Here is a 24,277-nt window from a genome sequence, read left to right on the forward strand (position 1 = left end):
CTTTGTTATATACCCTTTGTTGGCAATGACAGAGGTCAAACGTTTTCTGTAAGTCTTCACAAGGTTTTCACACCCTGTTGCTGGTATTTTGGCCCATTCCTCCATGCAGATCTCCTCTAGAGCAGTGATGTTTTGGGGCTGTTGCTGGGCAACACGGACTTTCAACTCCCTCCAAAGATTTTCTATGGGCTTGAGATCGGGAGACTGGCTAGGCCACTCCAGGACCTTGAAATGCTTCTTACGAAGCCACTCCTTCGTTGCCCGGGCGGTGTGTTTGGGATCATTGTCATGCTGAAAGACCCAGCCACGTTTCATCTTCAATGCCCTTGCTGATGGAAGGAGGTTTTCACTCAAAATCTCACGATACATGGCCCCATTCATTCTTTCCTTTACACGGATTAGTCGTCCTGGTCCCTTTGCAGAAAAACAGCCCCAAAGCATGATGTTTCCACCCCCATGCTTGACAGTATGTATGGTGATCTTTGGATGCAACTCAGCATTCTTTGTCCTCCAAACACGACGAGTTGAGTTTTTACCTAAAGGTTATATTTTGGTTTCATCTGACCATATGACATTCTCCCAATCTTCTTCTGGATCATCCAAATGCTCTCTAGAAAACTTCAGACGGGCCTGGACATGTACTGGCTTAAGCTGGGGGACACGTCTGGCACTGCAGGATTTGAGTCCCTGGTGGCGTAGTGTTACTGATGGTAGGCTTTGTTACTTTGGTCCCAGCTCTCTGCAGGTCATTCACTAGGTCCCCCTGTGTGGTTCTGGGATTTTTGCTCACCGTTCTTGTGATAATTTTGACCCCACGGGGTGAGATCTTGCGTGGAGCCCCAGATCGAGGGAGATCATCAGTGGTCTTGTATGTCTTCCATTTCCTAATAATTGCTCCCACAGTTGATTTCTTCAAACCAAGCTGCTTACCTATTGCAGATTAAGTCTTCCCAGCCTGGTGCAGATCTACAATTTTGTTTCTGGTGTCCTTTGACAGCTCTTTGGTCTTGGCCATAGTGGAGTTTGGAGTATGACTGTTTGAGGTTGTGGACAGGTGTCTTTTATACTGATAACAAGTTCAAACAGGTGCCATTAATACAGGTAACGAGTGGAGGACAGAGGAGCCTCTTAAAGAAGAAGTTACAGGTCTGTGAGAGACAGAAATCTTGCTTGTTTGTAGGTGACCAAATACTTATTTTCCAACATAATTTGCAAATAAATTGATTAAAAGTCCTACAATGTGATTTTCTGGATTTTTTTTCTCTCATTGTCTGTCATAGTTGAAGTGTACCTATGATGAAAATTACAGGCCTCTCATCTTTTTAAGTGGGAGAACTTGCACACTTGGTGGCTGACTAAATACTTTTTTGCCCCACTGTAGGAGGTACAGTATGATTTACAGTTCATTTAAATTTGACGGAACCTTTACCAACACACCCTTTAAGTTTTAGGACTTCATGTACAAATTGTAGCATGCAATACAGACATGACCTTACACCCAAGTACCCCCAAAAGTACATATTTTAGTTGTGGCCCCAGACAAGCACACCTGATTCTACTTGTCAACTAATCACCAAGCCCTTGACAATTTGAATCAGGTGTTTTTATCCAGGGCTACAACAAAAATGTGTGCTGTTGGGTGGTACTCGAGGACCGGAATTTGGAAACGCTGTCTTACAGTATACCTAAAACCTAAAACCCTGTTCTTGGAGAGCTACTGTCCTGTAGGTTTTAACGCCAACTCTAATATAGAGCACCTGATTCTAATAATTAGCTGGTTGATCAGCTGCATCAGGTTAGGTACAACTGGGGTAGCGTTCCAGGACAGGGATCCAGGAACAGGGTTGGAGAACCCTAACCTAAACATATTCAGTTCAACAGACAACGCATCACACCAAATGTCTCACAACTGACATGTTTAGGTTTATTATAGACTCGGAAAATGGTTAAATATCTATATACACACACACAAGACATTCTTTCTGTATAAAATATGTGTTGGATCATGATGGGATAGGTTGGGAATTGGGTCAAAGCCAGAACAATATATAATCGGTCTTAAATAAAAATCGCAAAATTAACAATGTGTACACACACAAGACATGATAGCACTAAACATGTCCATCAGGATATACTTAGATTTCTCTCTTGGGTGCAGGTCTTTCTGTGGTACCCAAGTTCTGTCATCATTTGACTCAAAAAGTAGGGTAAAGGAAGATTGTTATCTGCTTGTGTTGACAAATTGCTGTCAACACAACAAAATGCAAATATTGAGTCCTGGCATTATCAGCAACTAGACTAAACAAAAAAAGTATAATTGGCCTAAACCTAATTCTGCAAATGTTACTGTACCACTGCATTTTTTTGCATTCAAAGCAAGCAAGTGACTTTTACAGGAGGGCTGTATGTATTTGCACCAGTCGCGTTACTCCAGAGGATTTGGTTCTTAAATGTCTGCTAGTTGCATGATGTCACTCATTTGGCGAGGTCTTTCAGGTACTGCAAGCCTTGGTTGGTGTAGTCACCCACTGCTGTAGGGCCCGATGAGAGAGCAGATATGGAGGAGTGCACCCCTGGAACGCAATAAGACAAAAGCTCTTTAAAATAGCTCAATTTTAAACTTGGAAGTCCTTTATGAATTAGCGGTCAACCATTTCTTACCCGAGTTCCATGCTTCAACAGGGGCAAATCCGATTTTAGGGAAAGCTGGAAGCTAAAAGAAACAGTGTATATTTTACCTCCCTCACATATTCTCACTTACCTTATATGCCATAACGCATTGTTCTGTCGGTCAGAACCAGCTAAATCAGTACAATAATGGCATATTTACCTCAAAGCCAAAGTACTTCACCCACTCATCCACTGCAGGGGGAAAGGCAGCTTTAGCTTTTCCTAGGACCTCGGAGCCCTGCTCACTTCCCCCTAATAGTCCAGAATCATAGGCAACATACAAAGCACCTCCTGCAATGGTCACCTTAGTCGCCAACCTGTAAGAGAAAAAGATAGGGACACTGGGATGAAACAACTTTGTGGATGGTAAGAAGTGCCTCGTTTTAGATGACAGAAATACAGTGTTAAGCTACACCTGACGACCCATATGCACATAGTCAATTCATAGCAACATCATGGAGAATAAGTTATCATGATGCATTAACGTTAGGTTTATCTGGCTGTCAATCGGGTGTAGCTTATTGAGCTAGCTAGCAAACAAGCTGCAGTTAGTGTTGTTAGTTATAGGTAACATTACATCTAAACCCAGAGGCGCAACATCGCAAGACTTCTGTGAATGCTTACGAAACAGACCAAACAGATGCACATTTTACAGTGACCCTTATTGTCCCCGGCACAAGGTGCACCTGTATAATGATCATGCAGTTTAATCAGCTTCTTGATATGGCACCCCTGTCAGGTGGATGGACTACCTTGACAAAAGGTTCAATTGCTCACTTACAGGGATGTAAACAAATTTGTGCACAAAATGTGAGAGAATTTCTGGGATCTTTTATTTCAGCTCATGAAACACGGGAACAACACTTTACATATTGCATTTATATTTTTGTTCAGTGTACAGTACCAACTAAAAGTTTGTACACTCCTACTCATTCAAGGGTTTTTCTTTATTTTTACTATTTTCTACATTGTAGAATAATATTGAAGACAACACATATGGAATCATGCAGTGAACAAAAGAAAGTGTTAAACAAATCCAAATGTATTTTATATTTGAGATTCTTCAAAGTAGACACGCTTTGCCTTAACAGCTTTGCACACTCTTCGCATTCCCTTTTTTGAGGACTATTTTTTCTCAACTTTAGTTAAGTTAGTAAATATTTTCTGAATTCCATTTCTTGAACTGCATTGTTGGTTAAGGGCTTGCAAGTAAGCATTTCACGGTAAGGTCTACACCTGCTGTATTCGCGCATGTGACAAATAACATTTGATTTGATGGCATGAACAGACGACCATTAGACCCGATGACGTGTTTCTGCGCATGAGCTTATCTAGCCAATGTCGCCTCCGAGCGTGATCTGTGATTTCTATTGGAGCAGCAGTTTCATACTGTACCGTCTTTGGTTACATGTAACTAGCTAGATGGCCAGCAGATCCGACCCGCTTGCATACAGCTGCACTTACGGTCTGAACATTAAAAGTAATCGCTTGCGGTATGGTTTTGGAAGCATAAGGCCGGTTTGTTCATATAAGCAAAAAATATTATTATTAAATTGATAAACACCTTGATAGAATTAGGGCGTGTGTTCCCACATGGCCATACAGTGCATTCGGAAAGTATTCAGACCCCTAGACTTTTTCTGCATTTTGTTACGTTATACAGCCTTATTCTAAAATGGATTACATACATTTTTTCCCCTCATCAAATCTACACACAATACCCCATAATGACAATGCAAAAACAGATTTTTAGAAACATAAGTATTCAGACCCTTTACTCAGTACTTTGTTGAAGCACATTTGTCAGTGATTACAGCCTCAAGTCTTCTTGGGTATGATGCTACAAGCTTGGCACACCTGTATTTGGGGTGTTTCTCCCATTCTTCTCTGCAGATCCTCTCAAGCTCTGTCAGGTTGGATGGGGAGCGTCACTGAACAGCTATTTTCAGGTCTCTCCAGAGATGTTCGAATGGATTCAAGTCCGTGCTATGGCTGGGCCACTCAAGGACATTCAGAGACCTGTCCCTAAGCCACTCCTGTGTTGTCTTGGCTGTGTGCTTAGGGCTGTTGTCCTGTTGGAAGATGAACCTTCGCCCCGGTCTGAGGTCCCTAGTGCTCTGGAGCAGGTTTTCATCAAAGATCTCTCTGTACTTTGCTCCATTCATCTTTACCTCGATCCTGACTAGTCTCCCAGTTTTTGCCGCTGAAAAACATCCCCACAGCATGATGCTGCCACCACCATGCTTTACCATAGGGATGGTGGTAGGTTTCCTCCAGACACAACGCTCGGCATTCAGGCCAAAAAGTTAAATCTTGGTTTCATCTGACCAGAGAATCTTGTTTCACATGGTCTGAGAGTCCTTTAGGTGCCTTTTGGCAAACTCCAAGCGGGCTGTCATGTGCCTTTTACTGAGTAGTGGCTTCCGTCTGGCCACACTACCATAAAGCCTGATTGGTGGAGTGCTGCAGAGATGGTTGTCCTGCTGGAAGGTTCTCTAATCTCCACAGAGGAGCTCTGTCAGTGACCATCGGGTTCTTGGTCACCTCCCTAACCAAGGCCCTTCTCCCCCCATTGCTCAGTTTGTCTGGGCAGCCAGCGCTAGGAAGAGTCTTGGTGGTTCCTGACACGCACTGGCAACTGTGGGACCTTATATAGACAGGTGTGTGCCCTTCCAAATCATGTCCAATCAATTGAATTTACCACAGGTGGACCCCAATCAAGATGTAGAACCATCTCAAGGATGATCAATGGAGACAGGATGCACCGGAGCTCAATTTCGAGTCGCATAGCAAAGGATCTGAATAGGGATCATTTTTATTTTTTATAAATGTACAAAAATGTCAAAAATTATTGTTTTGACTTTGTCATTATGTGGTATTTTGTGTAGATTGATTGGGGAAAAAATAATTTCATCAATTTTAGAATAAAGCTGTAATGTAACACAATATGAAAAGGGAAAGGGGTCTGAATACTTTCCAAATGCACTGTATCTCCATGTTAGGGCTTGTTTATGGAAAACAGACCGAAGACGACAGGCTACCACCTGTGCTAATTAGCTGTCTAGCATGCTCCGAACATCTGTATGTAAGAATAACTCTGGAAGTGTAGTTTCGTCAGATGGAGGGGTTGGTTGTTTAGCAATAAAAGCGATGCGTACACAACTATGGGGCAAAACAGATGCGGTTGGCTTAGATTGTTGACAACATGTAAACTATATGTTTATTGAAAACAAATACCTTTGCACAATGAGCACTTGTTGTCTCAAATACATTGTTACAGTTGTCGGTTAGCTAGCTAGCAAATTTTTTGCATCGCCATGAAATCAGTCAACATCTCAAAACAAGACATGGTATCAAGAACAAGATGAAACTAGCTGAAACAAGCCACTTACGATTCCCCACATGGCAGTTTCTTGTAATTGTTGCTAGCTATCTGGCCATCCAGTATCGCAACACACAGACTTCTGCCCCATTGAAGCATGCGCATCACCCCCCCATTTATAGCTTTATGGATCTGTGCAAAGCTAATTTTTGTATTTGAAGGATTCTCGCTGATGAAAGATAAGGGCCACATGTTTTTTTCGAAAGCCTTATCGCAAGCGATGATTGATGTTTCTAAATGGTAAAACAGTGTCGGGTTTGTAGTTCACGAGGCAGTTGTGGGCGAAGCTAATGGCTGAGAATTGTAGGGAGAAGGCATACAAAGCTCCCCCTCGCCCTCCATTTGGCAAATCTGACAATAACTTTATCCTCTTTATTCCTGCTTACAAGCAAATACTCAAAAAGGAAGTACCAGTGACGCTCTCAATACGGAAGTGGTCCAATAAAGTGGACGCTAAAACTACAGGATTGTTTCTCTAGCACAGACTGGAATATGTTCCAGGATTTATCCGATGGCATTGAGGAGTTTACCACATCAGTAACCGGCTTCATTAGTAAGTACATCAACAACATTGTACGTACGGTCACTGTTGGAACATATCCCAACCAGAAGCCATGGATTACAGGCAACATTCGTACTAAGCCAAAGGCTTGAGCTGCCGCTTTCAAATCCCACTACGCCCTCTGACGAACCATCAAACCATCAAAGTGTCAGTACAGGACCAAGATAGAATCCTACTAGACTGGCTCTGATGCTCATCAGATGTGACAGGTCTTGCAAACTATCACGGATTACAAAGGGGAACCCAGCCACGAGCTGTCCAGCTAAATACATCATATGCACACTTCGAGGCTAGCAACACTGAACTATGCATGAGAGCACTAGCTGTTCCAGACGACTGTGTGATCACGCTAGCCATAGCAGGTGTGAGCAAGAACTTTAAACAGGTTAATGGCCAGACGGATTACCAAGACGGATACTCAGCGCATGCGCTGACCAGTTGGCATGTGTCTTCACTGACATTTTCAAGTAGTTACCCGGAATATCTGCATTGACCCTTTTTGTACTAATCTCTTTTGACTCATCACATATGCTGCTGTTACTGTTCATTATCGATCCCCTATCCCTACCTAATGGTAACTAACTCACTTTTGTAGATCGTGCTGGTCCGTACAATTGCCCTTATTTTAGCACCCCAAAAAAGTAATACTTCCAGATCAACTGTAATATCAATTATATTGTAAAGCACAATTTCTCCCCTTTCCAACAAAAATCAATGACGAGACCTTCATGAGGCCCATCTCTGCATGATTAAAGCAGGCAATGCGCTCTATCTGGTCTTTTTTTTTAAATGGCAGGTGGGGAAGCAAAACGTATTGCGTGATAGTGAAAGGGAGAGATATGTTGTGTGTGGAAACAGCTTTTTTCACCTGATCTGTCCAACTTATCACCTCTTAAAAGGTAAATAAAACACTGTAAAGAGTTCATATAATGTGTCATTCCATACCTATTGAAGGTTTGTGTCAAATTTGAATCGGGTTTTTAGGGCAGCGCTAAAGTTATCTTCAGAAGTAAACAGCAGCTTTTGAGAGTCATGATGGCTTGCAGTGATGACGCAAAAAATGACTAGGTAAGTTATCCCCCTCACCCTGTCCCTTATTTTTAAACGGTGAGAGAAGCGCTACACCTGGTGGAGAGGCTGTACGACAGAATTAGTTGCTTTACGCGTGCTGTACGTTACGTCATGAAAGGTCACAATTTAACGTACAGCGTCGTAGGGGTCCGTTTTTCAACTATTCTCCAATACTATTGATCCATTACCATGTCAATCAACGCTTGACAAGAAACGTGGTTCACACCCCAGATTTTGACGTCAACTCAGTCCCATTAGTTTTCATTGCAGCCTCGTTTGCGCAAATTTGTACGGAATGGGGTTAGTTGCCGTTAGTAGGTTGTGTGTTGTTTCACTAGCTAGTTCACGACAACAGAGTAACTATAACTAGCTAGCCAAGTTCAAGGCAAATCTTTAGCTAGCTAAATTTCAACCTGCTTCAAGCTTGCCATATTACTTGCTAGCTAACGTTAGCTATACTAATGTTTATCGTGAGTATGAAATGGAAAACTTACTTTAGAACAGGTAAAATCTTGCCAGCCATAGTGTCACGGGTAAATCGATGTATTTTTTTTAAATGAACGTTTATTTAGTTGCAACAGCAAGCATGAAATAAATGAGCTCGACCACGAATAGTAACCGGCTACATTGAAGGGCAAACGCTGTGACATAGCTGTGAGTCAATAAAGTTTTTTTTTTTTTTTTAAACATTACGAGAGTAGCTGATTCGCAAAGATATGAAAGACATCCAAATAAATATATTTAGAGACTGTCATTTTCCAAAGCGATTTATATTTATCCTACAAATAAAATATTTTTTTCTGGATTTCGACTGGGTACAATAAACGAATAATGGATTGAATAAGTTTGATGCTATTTGATGCTGCTGCTGACCGGCTGCTGCTGATCATGACGAGGGGAGGGAAGGGGGATGAGGCATTTTTTGTTTGTTTTGTTTTGTCCATTTCAGAACACAAGAAAACAAATGCATAGTGCATGCATGAAATAATCCAGGCACAATAAAAATCAGTAACATATTTATGACAGTGATAACAATAGGCCCATTTGCATACCTTGCTGTTTGGGTTTTTAGGCTGGGTTTCTGTATACATCTGCTGATGTAAAAAGGGCTTTATAAATACATTTTATTGATTGATATTAAACAATAATCATCATAATGTTATAATTTTATTGCACTTTATGGTGGAAATGACAGATTGTGTCATTGGTGAAACCTACTTGATTTCGCAGGCTGCATGAATCCAAATCCAATAATAATACCTCGCCCTAAAAAAAAGGATACAGTATGAGGATCGGTTTTATGATACTTGGATTTGGGGCACAATGGTAGGCTGTCTCAAGTACAAAAGACTCCGCCTGCTTCAAGTTAAATGAGATAAGCCTCTTATAAAGGATGTTTTTTCACCAACATAAATGTGTCTATGAATTGTTATTGCTTGTCCTGTGAAGTTTCTGAAGTGCAGAGCAGCCTGAGAGTATAAATCTAAATATCTAACGAGGGGATTTTAAAAAACGTATTGTTAAGTTGTTTGGCTCACATTAAATAGTAGTTGCGTGAAACCATTGAGTTGGTTATAGCAGTCGCAAGATGAAGGTTTTTACTAAACTCTTAATAGTTGGTGTTATAGGTGCAGCTTTTGTTGCTTTCCAATGGAGTGGACCCACTTTTGACCCAGGTAAGATGTGTACTTAGCTTCACAATCCTTGACTGGTCTGTGCAACCTTTTGTTGGCTACAGGCTATTTTATGATCCCATAATTCGTAGGTAGTCCGTCATTGTAAAATAAGAATTTGTTCTTTACTGACTTGCCTAGTTAAATAAAGGTTCAATTAAATACAACATTAAAATGACAGCCCTTGAACCAGTATAACCTCAGAGGGTAGTTGTCGCATTTCAGACAGTTGTCACACATTACAGACACATGATATGCTATTGATTTATGAAACCTCAAATACTCATAATAATTCAGTTTCACAAAAATTGCACATAAAGGCAGTATACTGTTTTATTAATTTGTCAGATGAGTACAGATGGAACCAGGCTTGTGTCTTTGAGACAAAAAAAATACCAGCACATTAATTATAGAAAACAAATCCCAAAACATTCTGGTAGATAAAGGCTACTAGAGAAGTGTTAATTGGCAACAAAACTAAACAATCAAACTGATATAGTTGGGTTCGGGGCTAGACCTCGAACAGGGAAAGGTTCAAATGGTAATAACATCTAACGTGTGTAAGCCACACATCACCACAAGTACAGTATTGTATTTGTCAAAACTGAATGAAATCACACTTTGGTTTGTAAAAAAGTTACTGTGTTAGCCCTTGATTGTGTGTCTAATTGTTTATCAATTGCCTGATGGTGAGTCTCTTGTGATAGTGACCTTATAAGAGGACCTTCTGTTATTAGATCATATGATATCCTCACATGATCAAATTGGATTGAATGATGATCCAGTTCATGAAGTACCATTGTTTCAAAGTGAATCTAATACATTTGAGGTACCATGACTTTGGTTTTGACATGCCTTGCTGCAAAGTTTTGATTAAATTGTATATCATTTGCGAGAAGCCTTTTTATAAGTACATTGGAAATTCCCCTCATTACCAGTGCTGTGTATTCATGGGTGCCAAGGGAAGCCAGCCCCCCCTTTACAATTGAAATCATCGGAGTGGCTACCTGGCAATCATTTTAGCCAGGTAGCCTAGGACAACAACAAAATAAGAGTGTACTGCATGACAAAGTGATAGACCGTTTCGTCAACATGAAAGAGAGGAGGATGGCATTGGCTTTTCTCTACAAGTAGGGTGAGTCAACATGTTTTTCTACTTGCACGAACGCGCACGCACGCACACAAACACAGAGAAATCAGAACCATGGACAGCCACGTCATATTTAGCTTACGTTGATTGGACTAAATCATTTTGATGATGTTGAAATGATGCTGGAATAGTGGAGGCAGCGCCTGTTTTCTTTGCGTGACTTGCGGTAACTCTCCGTGGTTCTAAATCAATAGAGTGGTCTGAAAATGTCGCAAACATGAACTTGCTCGACCATGCTGTGGGTCATGTAACTGTCTGTTACTGTACATGCAAATTGCTTTCTAGACTGGACAGAGGTTGTTATCCAGTTTTGTGAAAAAACAAATGTGGGGTTGAATTTATTCTGCCACTGTGTCTTCTTACTGTCTCCGTCTTAATAAGTCCTATATATCACGGTCGAAAGGCGTATAAATGAAGCTTTTAGAGCAAACAACGCATGTATGACAACACACACAGTGCATTCGAAAAGTATTCATATCCCTATACTTTTTCCACATTTTGTTACGTTGCTGCCTTATTCTAAAATTGATTAAATTGTTTTCCCTCGTCAATCTACACACAATAACCCATAATGACCATGCAAAAACAGGTTTTTAGAAGTTTGCAAATGTATAAAATAAACGGAAATATCACATTTACATAAGTATTTAGACCCTTTACTCAGTACTTTGTTGAAGCACCTTTGGCACCGATTACATCCTCGAGTCTTCTTGGGTATGACGCTCCAAGCTTGGCACACCTGTATTTGGGGAGTTTCTTCCATTCTTTGCAGATCCTCTCAAGCTCATTCAGGTTGAATGGGGAGCGTCGCTGCACATTATTTAATCTATTTTAGAATAAGGCTGTAACGTAACAAAATGTGGTAAAAGTCAATGGGTATTCACACCCCTTCTGAATAGGTTTTAATTGGCTTGGCTTCCGCAGTGATTTTACCCACGCACCGCTACTGCACATTACTTACATGTTTAAATCCAAACCAATACTGGTGTAATGTAAAGAATGTGAAACCAGGTTGAACAGTTTTGGTTATCTTCCCTGTCAAGACAGGTTATAAGTGATGAGTAATGCATGCAGTCACTGATAACCAACCTTATGTGAATGAATTCCCAAACACTTTTCCAATGCAACTTTCAGGGTTATTGAGTGCAATCGAGTACAATAAATTACACATACAGTAATTTAGTGACCATATGCCTGAAAATGATTCAGAAGAGGCAACCGTGTGAAATTGGAATGATACAGAACTACAGCCTACTACGTCGTTCCACTCATAACTGGATTAGGGTGGAACCCGTAGTAGTTGATCATCAGGCTAGAGTAGGCTATCACTATAGTCAAAGATTATGGATATAGTGACAAGATACTTGTCACTTCGTCCTAACAATGGGAGTTGTCCACAAAGCAGCACGGTGGGCTCTCTAGCTCCCGCTTCTCCTTTCTTTAGATTGATGGAGACATCTCATTATTTTAATAATTGTAGGGTTGTTGACATCAACCGCCTGTATTCAATGGAGAGATGCTATGCCACTAGCGTCATGGCGTGAATATGTATAGACATCTTGAGACAACTCCAACATAGTGTTTTTTCTCAAAGTTGCGGGGATGGCACGTGTCCTACTTATAATAGTTCACTCGTAACAACCGATGCATTATGAAACTTCTATTCAATTAAATAAACCTCAAGTAGCAAATAAGCAATACATTTTTTGTTGTTGACCAAGTTCGACACTCTCATTGACCTCCCTCCATACAAAAACTCCTTTCTTGGTGGGCGGAAAAACACCATCTGCTGGAAGGATGGGCCTCTCTCTTCTTCCTCTGGATGTTGTGAAACTTCAGCGCCAAGCAAGCAGCGTGATGTCCTTTTCATGAGCAGTAAAATTGTTTCTCACCACAAATTAGCCTTGGGTTTGTTTCATAACCAGAAAGCAGCAAACTACAATCTAACAATCAACTTGATTCATACATTTTTAAAGTACTAATTCTCTGTGGCCCATAATGAATGTTCCCACTGTTTCTACTCATGTAGATCCAGGGTCGTGCACATACCTTTCAGGGGGAAAGTGCTCAAACTGAAAAAAGGTCATAAAAAATTACTTTATAACATGAATTATCTTCTAACTCAATATGTAGTGCATTCGGAAAGTATTCAGGCCCCTTGACTTTTTCAACATTTTGTTACTTTTACAGCCCAATTCTAAAATGTATTACACTTGTTTTTTTCCCTCATCAATCTACACACAGTACCCTATAATGACAAAGCAACAACAGCTTTTTAGATAAATGAATAAATTATAGATGACATTTACATAACTATTCAGACCCTTTACCCTTTATTCAAAACCACCTTCAGCAGCGATTACAGCCTTGAGTCTTATTGGGTATGCACTAGAGGTCGACCGATTATGATTTTTCAACACCGATGCCGATTATTAGAGGTCAAAAAAATCCGATACAGATTAATCGGACGATTTACTAAATCTATTTGTAATAATGACAATTACAACAATACTGAATGAACACTTATTTTAACTTAATATAATACATCAATAAAATCAATTTAGCCTCAAATAAATAATGAAACATGTTCAATTTGGTTTAAATAATGCAAAAACAAAGTGTCGGAGAAGAAAGTAAAAGTGCAATATGTGCCATGTAAGAAAGCTAACGTTTAAGTTCCTTGCTCAGAACATGAGAACATATGAAAGCTGGTGGTTCCTTTTAACATGAGTCTTCAATATTCCCAGGTAAGAAGTTTTAGGTTGTAGTTATTATAGGAAATATAGGACTATTTCTCTCTATACCATTTGTATTTCATATACCTTTGACTATTGGATGGTCTTATAGGCACTTTAGTATTGCCAGTGTAACAGTATAGCTTCCATCCCTCTCCTTGCCGCTACCTGGGCTCGAACCAGGAACACATCGACAACAGCCACCCTCAAAGCAGCGATACCCATGTAGAGCAAGGGGAACAACTACTCCAAGTCTCAGAGCGAGTGATGTTTGAAATGCTATTAGCGCACACCCCGCTAACTAGCTAACCATTTCACATCACATCGTTACACCAGCCTAATCTCGGGAGTTGATAGGCTTAAAGTCATAAACAGCAGAGCTGCTGGCAAAACGCACAAAAGTGCTGTTTGAATGAATGCTTATGAGCCTGCTGGTGCCTACCATCGCTCAGTCAGACTGCTCTATCAAATCATAGACTTAATTATAACATAATAACACACAGAAATGCGAGCCTTAGGTCATTAATATGGTCGAATCCGGAAACTATCATCTTGAAAACAAGACGTTTATTCTTTCAGTGAAATGCGGAACTATTCCGTATTTTATCTAACTGGTGGCATCCATCAGTCTAAATATTCCTGTTACATTGCACAACCTTCAATGTTATGTCATAAAATTCTGGCAAATTAGTTCGCAATGAGCCAGGCGGCCCAAACTGTTGCATATACCCTGAATCTGCGTGCAATGAACGCAAGAGAAGTGACACAATTTCAGCTGGTTAATATTGCCTGCTAACCTGGATTTATTTGAGCTAAATATGCAGGTTTAAAAATACATACTTCTGTGTATTGATTTTAAGAAAGGCATTGGTGTTTATGGTTAGGTACACTTTGGAGCAACGACAGTCCTTTTTTGCGAATGCGCACTGCATCGATTATATGCAACGCAGGACACGCTAGATAAACTTGTAATGTCATCAACCATGTGTAGTTATAACTAGTGATTATGATTGATTAAGTTTAATGCTAGCTAGCAACTTACCTTGGCTTCTTACTGCATTCGCGTAACAGGCAGATGGTTAAAGCGTTGGACTAGTTAACCGTAAGGTTGCAAGATTGAATCCCTGAAAAATCTGTCGTTCTGCCCCTGAACAATTAACCCATCGTTCCTAGGCCGTCATTGAAAGTAAGAATGTGTTCTTAACTGACTTGCCTAGTTAAATAAAGATTAAATAAAGGTGTAAAAAAAATCAAATTAATCGGTCAACCTCTAATTTGTACTTGTTGGTGGCAAAGACGCTGTTTCATCCTTTCCTACACTTACAGTGAGGGAAAAAAGTATTTGATCCCCTGCTGATTTTGTACGTTTGCCCACTGACAAAGAAATTATCCGTCTATAATTTTAATGGTAGGTTTATTTGAACAGTGAGAGACAGAATAACAACAAAAAAATCCAGGAAAACTCACATCAAATATTTTATAAATTGATTTGCATTTTAATGAGGGAAATAAGTATTTGACCCCCTCTCAATCAGAAAGATTTCTGGCTCCCAGGTGTCTTTTATACAGATAACGAGCTGAGATTAGGAGCACACTCTTAAAGGGAGTGCTCCTAATCTCAGTTTGTTACCTGTATAAAAGAAACTTGTCCACAGAAGCAATCAAACTCTCCACCATGGCCAAGACCAAAGAGCTCTCCAAGGATGTCAGTGACAAGATTGTAGACCTACACAAGGCTGGAATGGACTACAAGACCATTGCCAAGCAGCTTGGTGAGAAGGTGACAACAGTTGGTGCGATTATTCGCAAATGGAAGAAACACAAAATAACTGTCAATCTCCCTCGGCCTGGGGCTCCATGCAAGATCTCACCTCGTGAAGTTGCAATGATCATGAGAACGGTGAGGAATCAGCCCAGAACTACACGGGAGGATCTTGTCAATGATCTCAAGGCAGCTGGGACCATAGTCACCAAGAAAACAATTGTTAACACACTGCGCCTTGAAGGACTGAAATCCTGCAGCGCCCACAAGGTCCCCCTGCTCAAGAAAGCACATATACATGCCCGTCTGAAGTTTGCCAATGAACATCTGAATGATTCAGAGGACAACTGGGTGAAAGTGTTGTGGTCAGATGAGACCAAAATGGAGCTCTTTGGCATCAACTCAACTCGCCGTGTTTGGAGGAGGACTGCTGCCTATGACCCCAAGAACACTCAAACATGGAGGTGGAAACATTATGCTTTGGGGGTGTTTTTCTGCTAAGGGGACAGGACAACTTCACCGCATCAAAGGGACGATGGACGGGGCCATGTACCTTCAAATCTTGGGTGAGAACCTCCTTCCCTCAGCCAGGCATTGAAAATTGGTCGTGAATGGGTATTCCAGCATGATAATGACCCAAAACACACACTTGCTGTGGGCGATTCCCTGATCCACCACTACGCAGATGACACCATTCTGTATACTTCCGGCCCTTCCTTGGACACTGTGCTATCTAACCTCCAAACGAGCTTCAATGCCATACAACACTCCTTCCGTGGCCTCCAACTGCTCTTAAACGCTAGTAAAACCAAATGCATGCTTTTCAACCGTTCGCTGCCTGCACCCGCACGCCCGACTAGCATCACCACCCTGGATGGTTCCGACCTAGAATATGTGGACATCTATAAGTACCTAGGTGTCTGGCTAGACTCTAAACTCTCCTTCCAGACTCATATCAAACATCTCCAATCTAAAATCAAATCTAGAGTCGGCTTTCTATTCCGCAACAAAGCCTCCTTCACTCACTCCGCCAAACTTACCCTAGTAAAACTGACTATCCTACTGATCCTCGACTTCGGCGATGTCATCTACAAAATAGCTTCCAATACTCTACTCAGCAAACTGGATGCAGTTTATCACAGTGCCATCCGTTTTGTTACTAAAGCACCTTATACCACCCACCACTGCGACCTGTATGCTTTAGTTGGCTGGCCCTCGCTACATATTTGTCGCCAGACCCACTGGCTCCAGGTCATCTACAAGTCCATGCTAGGTAAAGCTCCACCTTATCTCAGTTCACTGGTCACAATGGCAACACCCACCCGTAGCACGCGCTCCAGCAGGTGTATCTCACTGATCATCCCTAAAGCCAACACCTCATTTGGCCACCTTTCGTTCCAGTTCTCTGCTGCCTGTGACTGGAACGAATTGCAAAAATCGCTGAAATTGGAGACTTTTATCTCCCTCACCAACTTCAAACATCTGCTATCTGAGCAGCTAACCGATATCTGCAGCTGTATCTCCCGCCTGTCCGGCGCTGCTGCCGGAGTCTCCCGCCTGTCCGGCGCTGCTGCCGGAGTCTCCCGCCTGTCCGGCGCTGCTGCAGGAGTCTCCCGCCTGTCCGGCGCTGCTGCCGGAGTCTGCCGGAGTCTCCCGCCTGTCCGGCGCTGCTGCCGGAGTCTCCCGCCTGTCCGGCGCTGCTGCTGGAGTCTCCCGCCTGTCCGGCGCTGCTGCCGGAGTCTCCCGCCTGTCCGGCGCTGCTGCCGGAGTCTGAAGAGCCCCTCAGCCCAGAGGCGCCAGAGCCCCTCTGTCCCGAGCAGCTGCCCCTCTGTCCCGAGCAGCCCTTCAGTCCAGTGGGGTCATTAAGTAGGGTCGCCGTGATTCGGAGACCACGGAAGCGGACAAGGTGGGGGACTAAAACTATGGTGAAGTGGGGGCCACGTCCAGCACCAGAGCCGCCACCGCGGACAGATGCCCACCCAGACCCTCCCCAATAGGTTCAGGTTTTGCGGCCGGAGTCCGCACCTTGGGGGGGGTACTGTCACACTCTGACCATAGTTTTGTATAGCTTTGTATGTTTCTATGTTTTGGTTGGTCAGGGTGTGAGCTGAGTGGGCATTCTATGTTACATGTCTAGTTTGTCTAGTTCTATGTTTGGCCTGATATGGTTCTCAATCAGAGGCAGGTGTTCGTCATTGTCTCTGATTGGGAACCATATTTAGGTAGCCTGTTTGGTGTTGGGTTTTGTGGGTGATTGTCCTTGTTCCTGTCTCTGTGGTTTGCACCAGATAGGGCTGTTTTTGGTTTTCCACGTTTATTGTTTTGTAGTGTTCGTGTTTATCTTTTTGTTATTAAACATGAATCAAAGAAACCACGCTGCATTTTGGTCCGCTTCTCCTTCAGATGAAGAAAACCGTTACAACCTGTACATGACCATCTGATCATTTATCACTCCAGTGTTAATCTGCAAAATTTTAATTATTCGCCTACCTCCTCATGCCTTTTGCACACAATGTATATAGACTCTCTTTTTTTCTACTGTGTTATTGACTTGTTAATTGTTTACTCCATGTGTAACTCTGTGTTGTCTGTTCACACTGCTATGCTTTATCTTGGCCAGGTCACAGTTGTAAATGAGAACTTGTTCTCAACTAGCCTACCTGGTTAAATAAAGGTGAAATAAATAAATAAAACATAGCCAAGGCAACAAAGGAGTGGCTCAAGAAGAAGCACATTAAGGTCCTGGAGTGGCCTAGCCAGACTCCAGACCTTAATCCCGTAGAAAATCTGTGGAGGGAGCTGAAGGTTCGAGTTGCCAAACATCAGCCTAGAAACCTTAATGACTTGGAGAAGAGCTGCAAAGAGGAGTGAGACAAAATCCCTCCTGAGATGTGTGCAGACCTGGTGGCCAACTACAAGAAACGTCTGACCTCTGTGATTGCCAACAAGGGTTTTGCCACCAAGTACTAAGTCATGTTTCATTGCATGTTTTTCCTTCATTAAAATGCTAATCAATGTATAACATTTTTGACATGCGTTTTTCTGGATTTTTTTGTTGTTATTCTGTCTCTCACCTCTTCAAATAACCCTACCATTCAAATTATAGAATGATGATTTCTTTGTCAATGGGCAAACGTACAATATCCGCAGGGGATCAAATACCTTGTTCGCTCACTGTAAATTACCCTTGCCTAACGATTGCGTCTGAAGCTGGGCTTGCAGCACGGCTATCCTCACCATCAGGCGATCGTTCTCCTGTATATTATGAGTGCAGCGACTGCAATTAGAAGGCACAATGTTAATGTTACTACTTAGCCTTGGCTGGTGGAGGTCCTGAAGAGCCATGCTCAGATAAAGCGTCCAAGGGAAAACATTTAAATATAAAACAGTAATTAAAAAGTAAAAACTGTAAAGTTGGCAGGTAGCAAAGTAACGTTGGCAACACTTAAACAAGTCCACAAGTTGTGACAGGAAATGACAATGCTGTTGTCCACTGAATTCCACAAGTGAAGGGAAGCACAGACTAGCACTGACTGGAATATGTTCCGGGATTCTTCCTATGGAATTGAGGAGTACACCACATCAGTCATTGGCTTCATCAATAACTGCATCGATGACATCATCCCCACGGTGATCGTACGTACACACCCCAACCAGAAGCCATGGATCACAGGCAACTAAAGCTAAAGGCTAGAGCTGCCGCTTTCAAGTAGCAGAATTCTAACCCGGAAGCTTATAAGACATCCCGCTATACCCTCCGACGAACCATCAAACAGGCAAAGCGTCAATAAAGGACCGGGATCGAATCATACTAAACCGGTTCTGATGCTCGGCGGATGTGGCAGGGGTTGCAAACCATTACAGACTACAAAGTGAAGCACAGCCGAGAGCTGCCCATTGACACGAGCCTACCAGATGAGCTAAACTAATTATATGCTTATTTTCCACCATAATTTGCAAATAAATTCATTAAAAACCCTACAATGTGATTTTCTGGATTTTTTTCTTCTCATTTTGTCTGTCATAGTTGACGTGTACCTATGATGAAAATTACAGGCCTCTCATTTTTTTAAGTGGGAGAACATGCACAATTGGTGGCTGACTAAATACTTTTTTGCCCCACTGTATATACTGTATTCTATTCTATTCTATTGTATCTTAGTCTATGCCGCTCTGACATTGCTCGTCCAAATATTTATTTGTTCATAATTCAATTATTTTACTTATATTTGTGTGTATTGTGTGTATTGTTGTGAAGTTGTTAGATATTACTTGTTAGATATTACTGTACTGTTTGAGCTACAGTAGAAACACAAGGATTGCGCTACACCCGCAATACCATCTGCTAAACGTGTGTATGTGACCAATAAAATGGTATTTGATTTGAAAAATAGCTGTGCAGCGGCGCTCCCCATCCAACCTGACAGAGATTGATAGGATCTGCAGAGAAGAATGGGAGAAACTCCCCAAATACAGGTGTGCCAAGCTTGTAGCATCATACCCCAAGAGGACTTGAGGCTGTAATCGCTGCCAAAGGTGCTTCAACAAAGTCCTGAGTAAAGGGTCTGAATACTTATGTAAATAATGTAAATGTAATATTTCATGTATTTTTATAATTTTTGGAACAAAAAATCTAGAACCTGTTTTTGCTTTGTCTTAATGGGGTATTGTGTGTAGATTGATGAGGGAAAAACTATTTAATCCACTTTAGAATAAGGCTGTAATGTAACAAAAGTTGGAAAAGTGAAGGGTCTGAATTCTTCCCGAATGCACTGTATATATTATACCACCAACCAAAACGGCACTTGGCAAGTGGGAGGGCAAAGGGGCATGTGCTGGGCACAGGTTGACTCCTATCTGTGCACGTGCCTGCAAAGATTCCACATTGAAGGGGCATGTGCTGGGCACAGGTTGACTCCTATCTCTGCACGTGCCTGCAAAGATTCCACATGGTTCATTGTTACACACTAAGTCCTAGACAGACATGAAGATCCATATCAGCATGATAGTTGGATGCCAGAAAAGTGTCCATCAGGTCTAGGATTCAGCACATACTTTACACCACATCTGTTGCACGTTTTCTTGAACGGCCTTACGTCGACATTAAACAGTCCCCATTCTTTCCCCTTGTCTTTGTTTTTCCCTTTTGAATTGCATTTAGATAAACTATAATGTAAGAAGTAATGACTACTGTAATGACTTTCAAAATGGCTGGTTTTCAGTGTCGTTAAAGGGTGCCCGGGTCCTGGTGACTGGTGCCAGTACGGGAATAGGTGAACAAATGGCATATCACCTCGCCGGCTTTGGTGCCCAGGTGGTTATTACAGCCAGGAGGGAAAAGGTTCTACAGCAGGTCAGTAACACTTCAATTAGGTGTTTTCGTCAATGTCTGTGTCTCTAGCCATTAGTTCTCCCACTTAACTCTATGACAATGCCCTTCAGTGGGTGGTGAAGACGGCCCAGTACATATACTCGAAAAGGTGCCTGAAGAAATCTTGCATCCTCATCATGGACCCCACACACCTCAGCCACAAGCTGTTCACTCTGTTACCGTTGGGTAGACCGTATAGGAGCATGAGGTCTGTTACCACCAGGCTCAGAGACAGTTTGTATCTACAAGCCATCATGAGGCTGAACACTTGAACTGGACTGACCACCTGCACTGACTCTCCACTCCTTAGCACACATGCACTCATTCACGCACACATCCACACAGACATACACACACTATCATACACGTTCATGCTATACACACATCACAACTGCTGCTACCAGACTCTTATTTACTATTGCTAATGCTACACTATTTAAACACTTGCCCCCAATTCCCCCCTTCCCTGATACGTGTAAATATTGGACTATAAATGTTGACTTCCTATATTATACTTCTGCTAAACTATTTATTCTATTCTACTGAGCCGTTTACTTTGTTTGTATTCTTATATTTTATTATTTCATTGGACGGTATACCATGTGTATCCTGTACATACAGTACGTTAATAAAACATGATTACTTAATGTTTTTCATGATTATGTTACCCTTATGCAAACACTCACTTGTATTGCAGGTAGCAGAGAAATGCCAGGTGTTGGGGGCCCAGAAAGCTCTATACATAGCAGCAGACATGGCCAATCCGTCTGACCCAGAGAGAGTGGTGAAGTTTGCTGTGGACAAGCTGGGAGGACTGGACTACCTGGTGCTGAACCACATAGGACCCAGCCCATTCGCCATGTGGGATAGAGATGTGGAACACACTAGATGGTTAATGCAGGTGGGGTAACTTAATCACAAGTACTGCTATATCACATATACCACTATGCTCTTATCCAGAGCACCTTACAGTGGTGAGTGCATACGTTTTCATACTGAATCAACCCCACAACCCTGGCGTTGCATGCGCCATGCTCTACCAATTGAGCCACGCGGGACTAACTATTTCTTCCTGCTTCATTTCTTTTTCACAGGTGAATTTCCTCAGCTATCTGCAGATGGCAAAGACAGTTCTGCCTACCCTTGAGCAGAGTCAGGGCTCCATTGTGGTCGTCACCTCCTTGTTAGGTAAATGAGAGCTCTTCTCTCTACACAAAGTGTTCTAATGCTGCTTTTTGACTGCAACACCAGTGTTATACTAGTGTATACACCCTTATGTTAGTGAAATTGTGTTTCCATAGCCAGGGCTGAGTGAGGAGCAGAATCAACAATCTCTGCATCATCGAAACATTTGCTTTATGAGAAGGTGTTGATGTCCACAGTTAGTCATTGCTATGTAAATGCCAGCTGAAAAGTACTGGTGGCCTGGCTTTTGCCCCAAGTGAGAGCAGATCCACCGGACACATGACCCAGTGAAAAAAATCCTGATGCTTTTGGGTAAAACACTGGGGTAAATCCTATATGGAAATGCACATTAAGTGACCCTGAACCTATGATTGGCTAGTGTTTTGGTCCTTCAGGAAAAATTAGCAGTCCGTTTGTGGCTCCCTACACGTCCACCAAGTTTGCCCTGAACGGCTTCTTTGGGACGTTGCAGCATGAGCTTTCCATGCAGAGGAGCAACGTGTCCATCACCATCTGCATCCTGGGCCTGATCGATACAGACTCGGCTATGGAGAAAGTCAGGTGAGCTATTTTTGATACCAAGTTCAGTCAAGTTTAATAGTACAGTATGTAAACTTAAGCCTGGAATACAGTCAATGATTTAATGATTGACCCGATGGTTGTTACATGCAAATACAAGTATCCTTGGACACATTTCAAATAGTCACCTTTGTTTGTATTACAGGGGCATCACCAACATCCAAGCCTGGCCGGCCAGTGAGGCGGCTCTGCACATCATCACTTCTGGAGCCACGCATCAGACAGAGTCTTACTATCCCTGGTTCTGGTACTATTGCTGTCTCATCAGAGACTGGTTCCCCTACTTCAGGGACATGTCTTTACGTAACTTGTATAAATATGAACCATTTGCTTGAAATATACATTACGATAATATCGCTTTTGCATTTTTCCCAATTTGGTTTACACTTATTTGTTGATTTAAAAAAAATGCTGTTACAGCCAACTTCTCTGACATTGATAATTTAAACACAGTTCTTTAAATGATAAACAGTTTGGTATATTGGAAGATTTTCATGTAAAACTGTGTTACTTGTTGGTCTTCTTCTTTGTATAATTGGTTGCTTTTCTGTGGTACATTTCTGCATGTTTATGTCACAATTTGAACTTTGTCCATCCCCTCTCTGATTGCTTTTGAATGATATCCACATGGAATCAACAGTACTGGGGAGTAGTGAACTACATACATGTAGTTCAACTAGTTCTTTAATTACATTTTGCAGTAGCTTGGTGGTAGTTTAACTCAATTCAAATCTTGGTAGTGTTTTTAGTAGTAAATTACTTTTTTTGCCATGTAGCGATGTTGCTAACTACACACTACTGTTTTTGCAAAAATAAATAAAATATGGGTGAATTAGGCAAGAATTCTTTCTCAGCATCATACCTGCCCAATTCTCACTTGAAACCCTTTTTGTGTGCCTAATTCTCACTTTTTGTGTTTATTAGGCTATATTATCAATTCTTAACATCTGACTCCAGAGTGATCTGTTCTTGCAATTTGTAGTCTAGGACATTTCAGATGTACATATGATAATTTATCGCAAAGTAGTTTGGATGTAGTGATCTACTTTTTCAAAGTAACTTCAGTTCAATAAACTAGAATTTCTTAAGCTTAGCTTTAGTGTAGCTTAACTTCTTCTAGTGTGAAGTAATCGGTAGCTTCGTAAGCTATATTTTCAGAGTAGCTGCCCCAACACTGGTAATCAATAAGGGGAGAGGAAGGTTCATGTCAGGTAGTGTGTAGTACCTTTTCATAGCCTGATCAAGCAGACTGACTGCTGCACCCACATTTTGGTTCTATGAGTCACAGCATGATCAGACTGGTTCCACCAGGATACCTTTTCTGTTACCTCAATGAACAATCCCCATGTCAACCACTTGAGGGCAGTGGCTGCTAAGAAATGAAGCAGAACCTAGACATGAGGCATTTTAGATTCAAACATGCTCATAGTAAATCTGACATGATTTTTTTAAACCTCAAATCAAAGTTTATTGGTTTAGCAGATGGTATAGTGGGTGCAAATGCCTATGTCACTAGGTCCTAACAATGCAGTAAAATGTCAAACAAGTACACAAATAATTAAAATGTAAAATTACAAAAACAAGACATCAAGAACTGCGGGATGAATCCAATTAACAACCCAAATAGCACTATAAGAGTAACCAAAATACATATATACACTGGACGAATTTACACAAGAAATACTAAGAATGATATGTACAGCAGTAGATCTATTAGAGTGAGCTACTGTATGTCGGTAATAGAGTATTTAAATACTCTGTGTGAAACGGGAAGTGTCCAGTGGTTTAATGTCTGTACGACATGGAACAGCAGCGTTGGCTTAGAGAGAGAGAGAGTGTTTGTGTGTGTGTGTGTGTGTGTGTGTGTGTGTGTGTGTGTGTGTGTGTGTGTGTGTGTGTGTGTGTGTGTGCGCCTCTGCCTCTCTGAATGGTCACATGGTAGACAGCTAGTGATGGCTGTTCAACAGTCTGATGGCCTGGTAATAGAAGCTGTTTTTTACTCTCTTGGTCTTGACACTGATGCACCTGTACTATCTCCGCTCGTGTGGCCTTCCCCAAATCCCCCTACCATGATATACCCTCAATGGAATAAAAAGTACTGTAGTGTGCTGTAATGTGCATAAATCCATACTTCAGT

The 24,277-nt window shown here is 41.7% G+C and overlaps 2 protein-coding genes across 3 annotated transcripts; one reads left to right on the top strand and one right to left on the bottom strand.

The window, feature by feature from the left end:
• Positions 1 to 1,899: 1,899 nt before the first annotated feature.
• Positions 1,900 to 8,356, bottom strand: LOC112250862 (MICOS complex subunit MIC13). The gene is made up of 4 exons (XM_024421352.2): positions 8,180 to 8,356; positions 2,831 to 2,987; positions 2,662 to 2,713; positions 1,900 to 2,573 (listed from the first exon to the last, which is right to left on the bottom strand). Exons 1-4 carry the CDS (start codon positions 8,206 to 8,208, stop codon positions 2,476 to 2,478), a joined length of 336 nt encoding a protein of 111 aa, XP_024277120.1. The 5' UTR covers positions 8,209 to 8,356; the 3' UTR covers positions 1,900 to 2,475.
• A 735-nt stretch (positions 8,357 to 9,091) lies between these two features.
• On the top strand, positions 9,092 to 23,092 carry LOC112250860 (hydroxysteroid 11-beta-dehydrogenase 1-like protein). 2 transcript variants are annotated; one of them, XM_024421350.2, is made up of 6 exons: positions 9,092 to 9,361; positions 20,228 to 20,358; positions 21,074 to 21,277; positions 21,471 to 21,564; positions 21,957 to 22,122; positions 22,286 to 23,092. In XM_024421350.2, exons 1-6 carry the CDS (start codon positions 9,274 to 9,276, stop codon positions 22,473 to 22,475), a joined length of 873 nt encoding a protein of 290 aa, XP_024277118.1. In that variant the 5' UTR covers positions 9,092 to 9,273; the 3' UTR covers positions 22,476 to 23,092. The 2 variants fall into 2 exon arrangements, with proteins under 2 accessions (XP_024277118.1, XP_024277119.1); XM_024421351.2 differs by lacking the exon at positions 9,092 to 9,361 and adding an exon at positions 10,358 to 10,493.
• Positions 23,093 to 24,277: the final 1,185 nt, after the last annotated feature.

The sequence above is a fragment of the Oncorhynchus tshawytscha genome, linkage group LG05 (genome assembly GCF_018296145.1).
Source record: "Oncorhynchus tshawytscha isolate Ot180627B linkage group LG05, Otsh_v2.0, whole genome shotgun sequence".
NCBI classification, from domain to species: domain Eukaryota; kingdom Metazoa; phylum Chordata; class Actinopteri; order Salmoniformes; family Salmonidae; genus Oncorhynchus; species Oncorhynchus tshawytscha.

What these genes read in the sequence shown, in the direction of transcription:
- LOC112250862 (XM_024421352.2), bottom strand. Translation starts at nt 8,208, where the DNA reads ATGGCTGGCAAGATTTTACCTGTTCTAAA. An exon ending in AAGATTTTACCTGTTCTAAA is followed by an intron (nt 2,988 to 8,179) that starts GTAAGTTTTCCA and finishes TTTCTCTTACAG; the next exon opens with GTTGGCGACTAAGGTGACCA. An exon ending in TGTTGAAGCATGGAACTCGG is followed by an intron (nt 2,574 to 2,661) that starts GTAAGAAATGGT and finishes ATTGCGTTCCAG; the next exon opens with GGGTGCACTCCTCCATATCT.
- LOC112250860 (XM_024421350.2), top strand. Translation starts at nt 9,274, where the DNA reads ATGAAGGTTTTTACTAAACTCTTAATAGTTGGTGTTATAGGTGCAGCT. An exon ending in GGTCGTCACCTCCTTGTTAG is followed by an intron (nt 21,565 to 21,956) that starts GTAAATGAGAGC and finishes TTGGTCCTTCAG; the next exon opens with GAAAAATTAGCAGTCCGTTT. An exon ending in TCGGCTATGGAGAAAGTCAG is followed by an intron (nt 22,123 to 22,285) that starts GTGAGCTATTTT and finishes TTTGTATTACAG; the next exon opens with GGGCATCACCAACATCCAAG.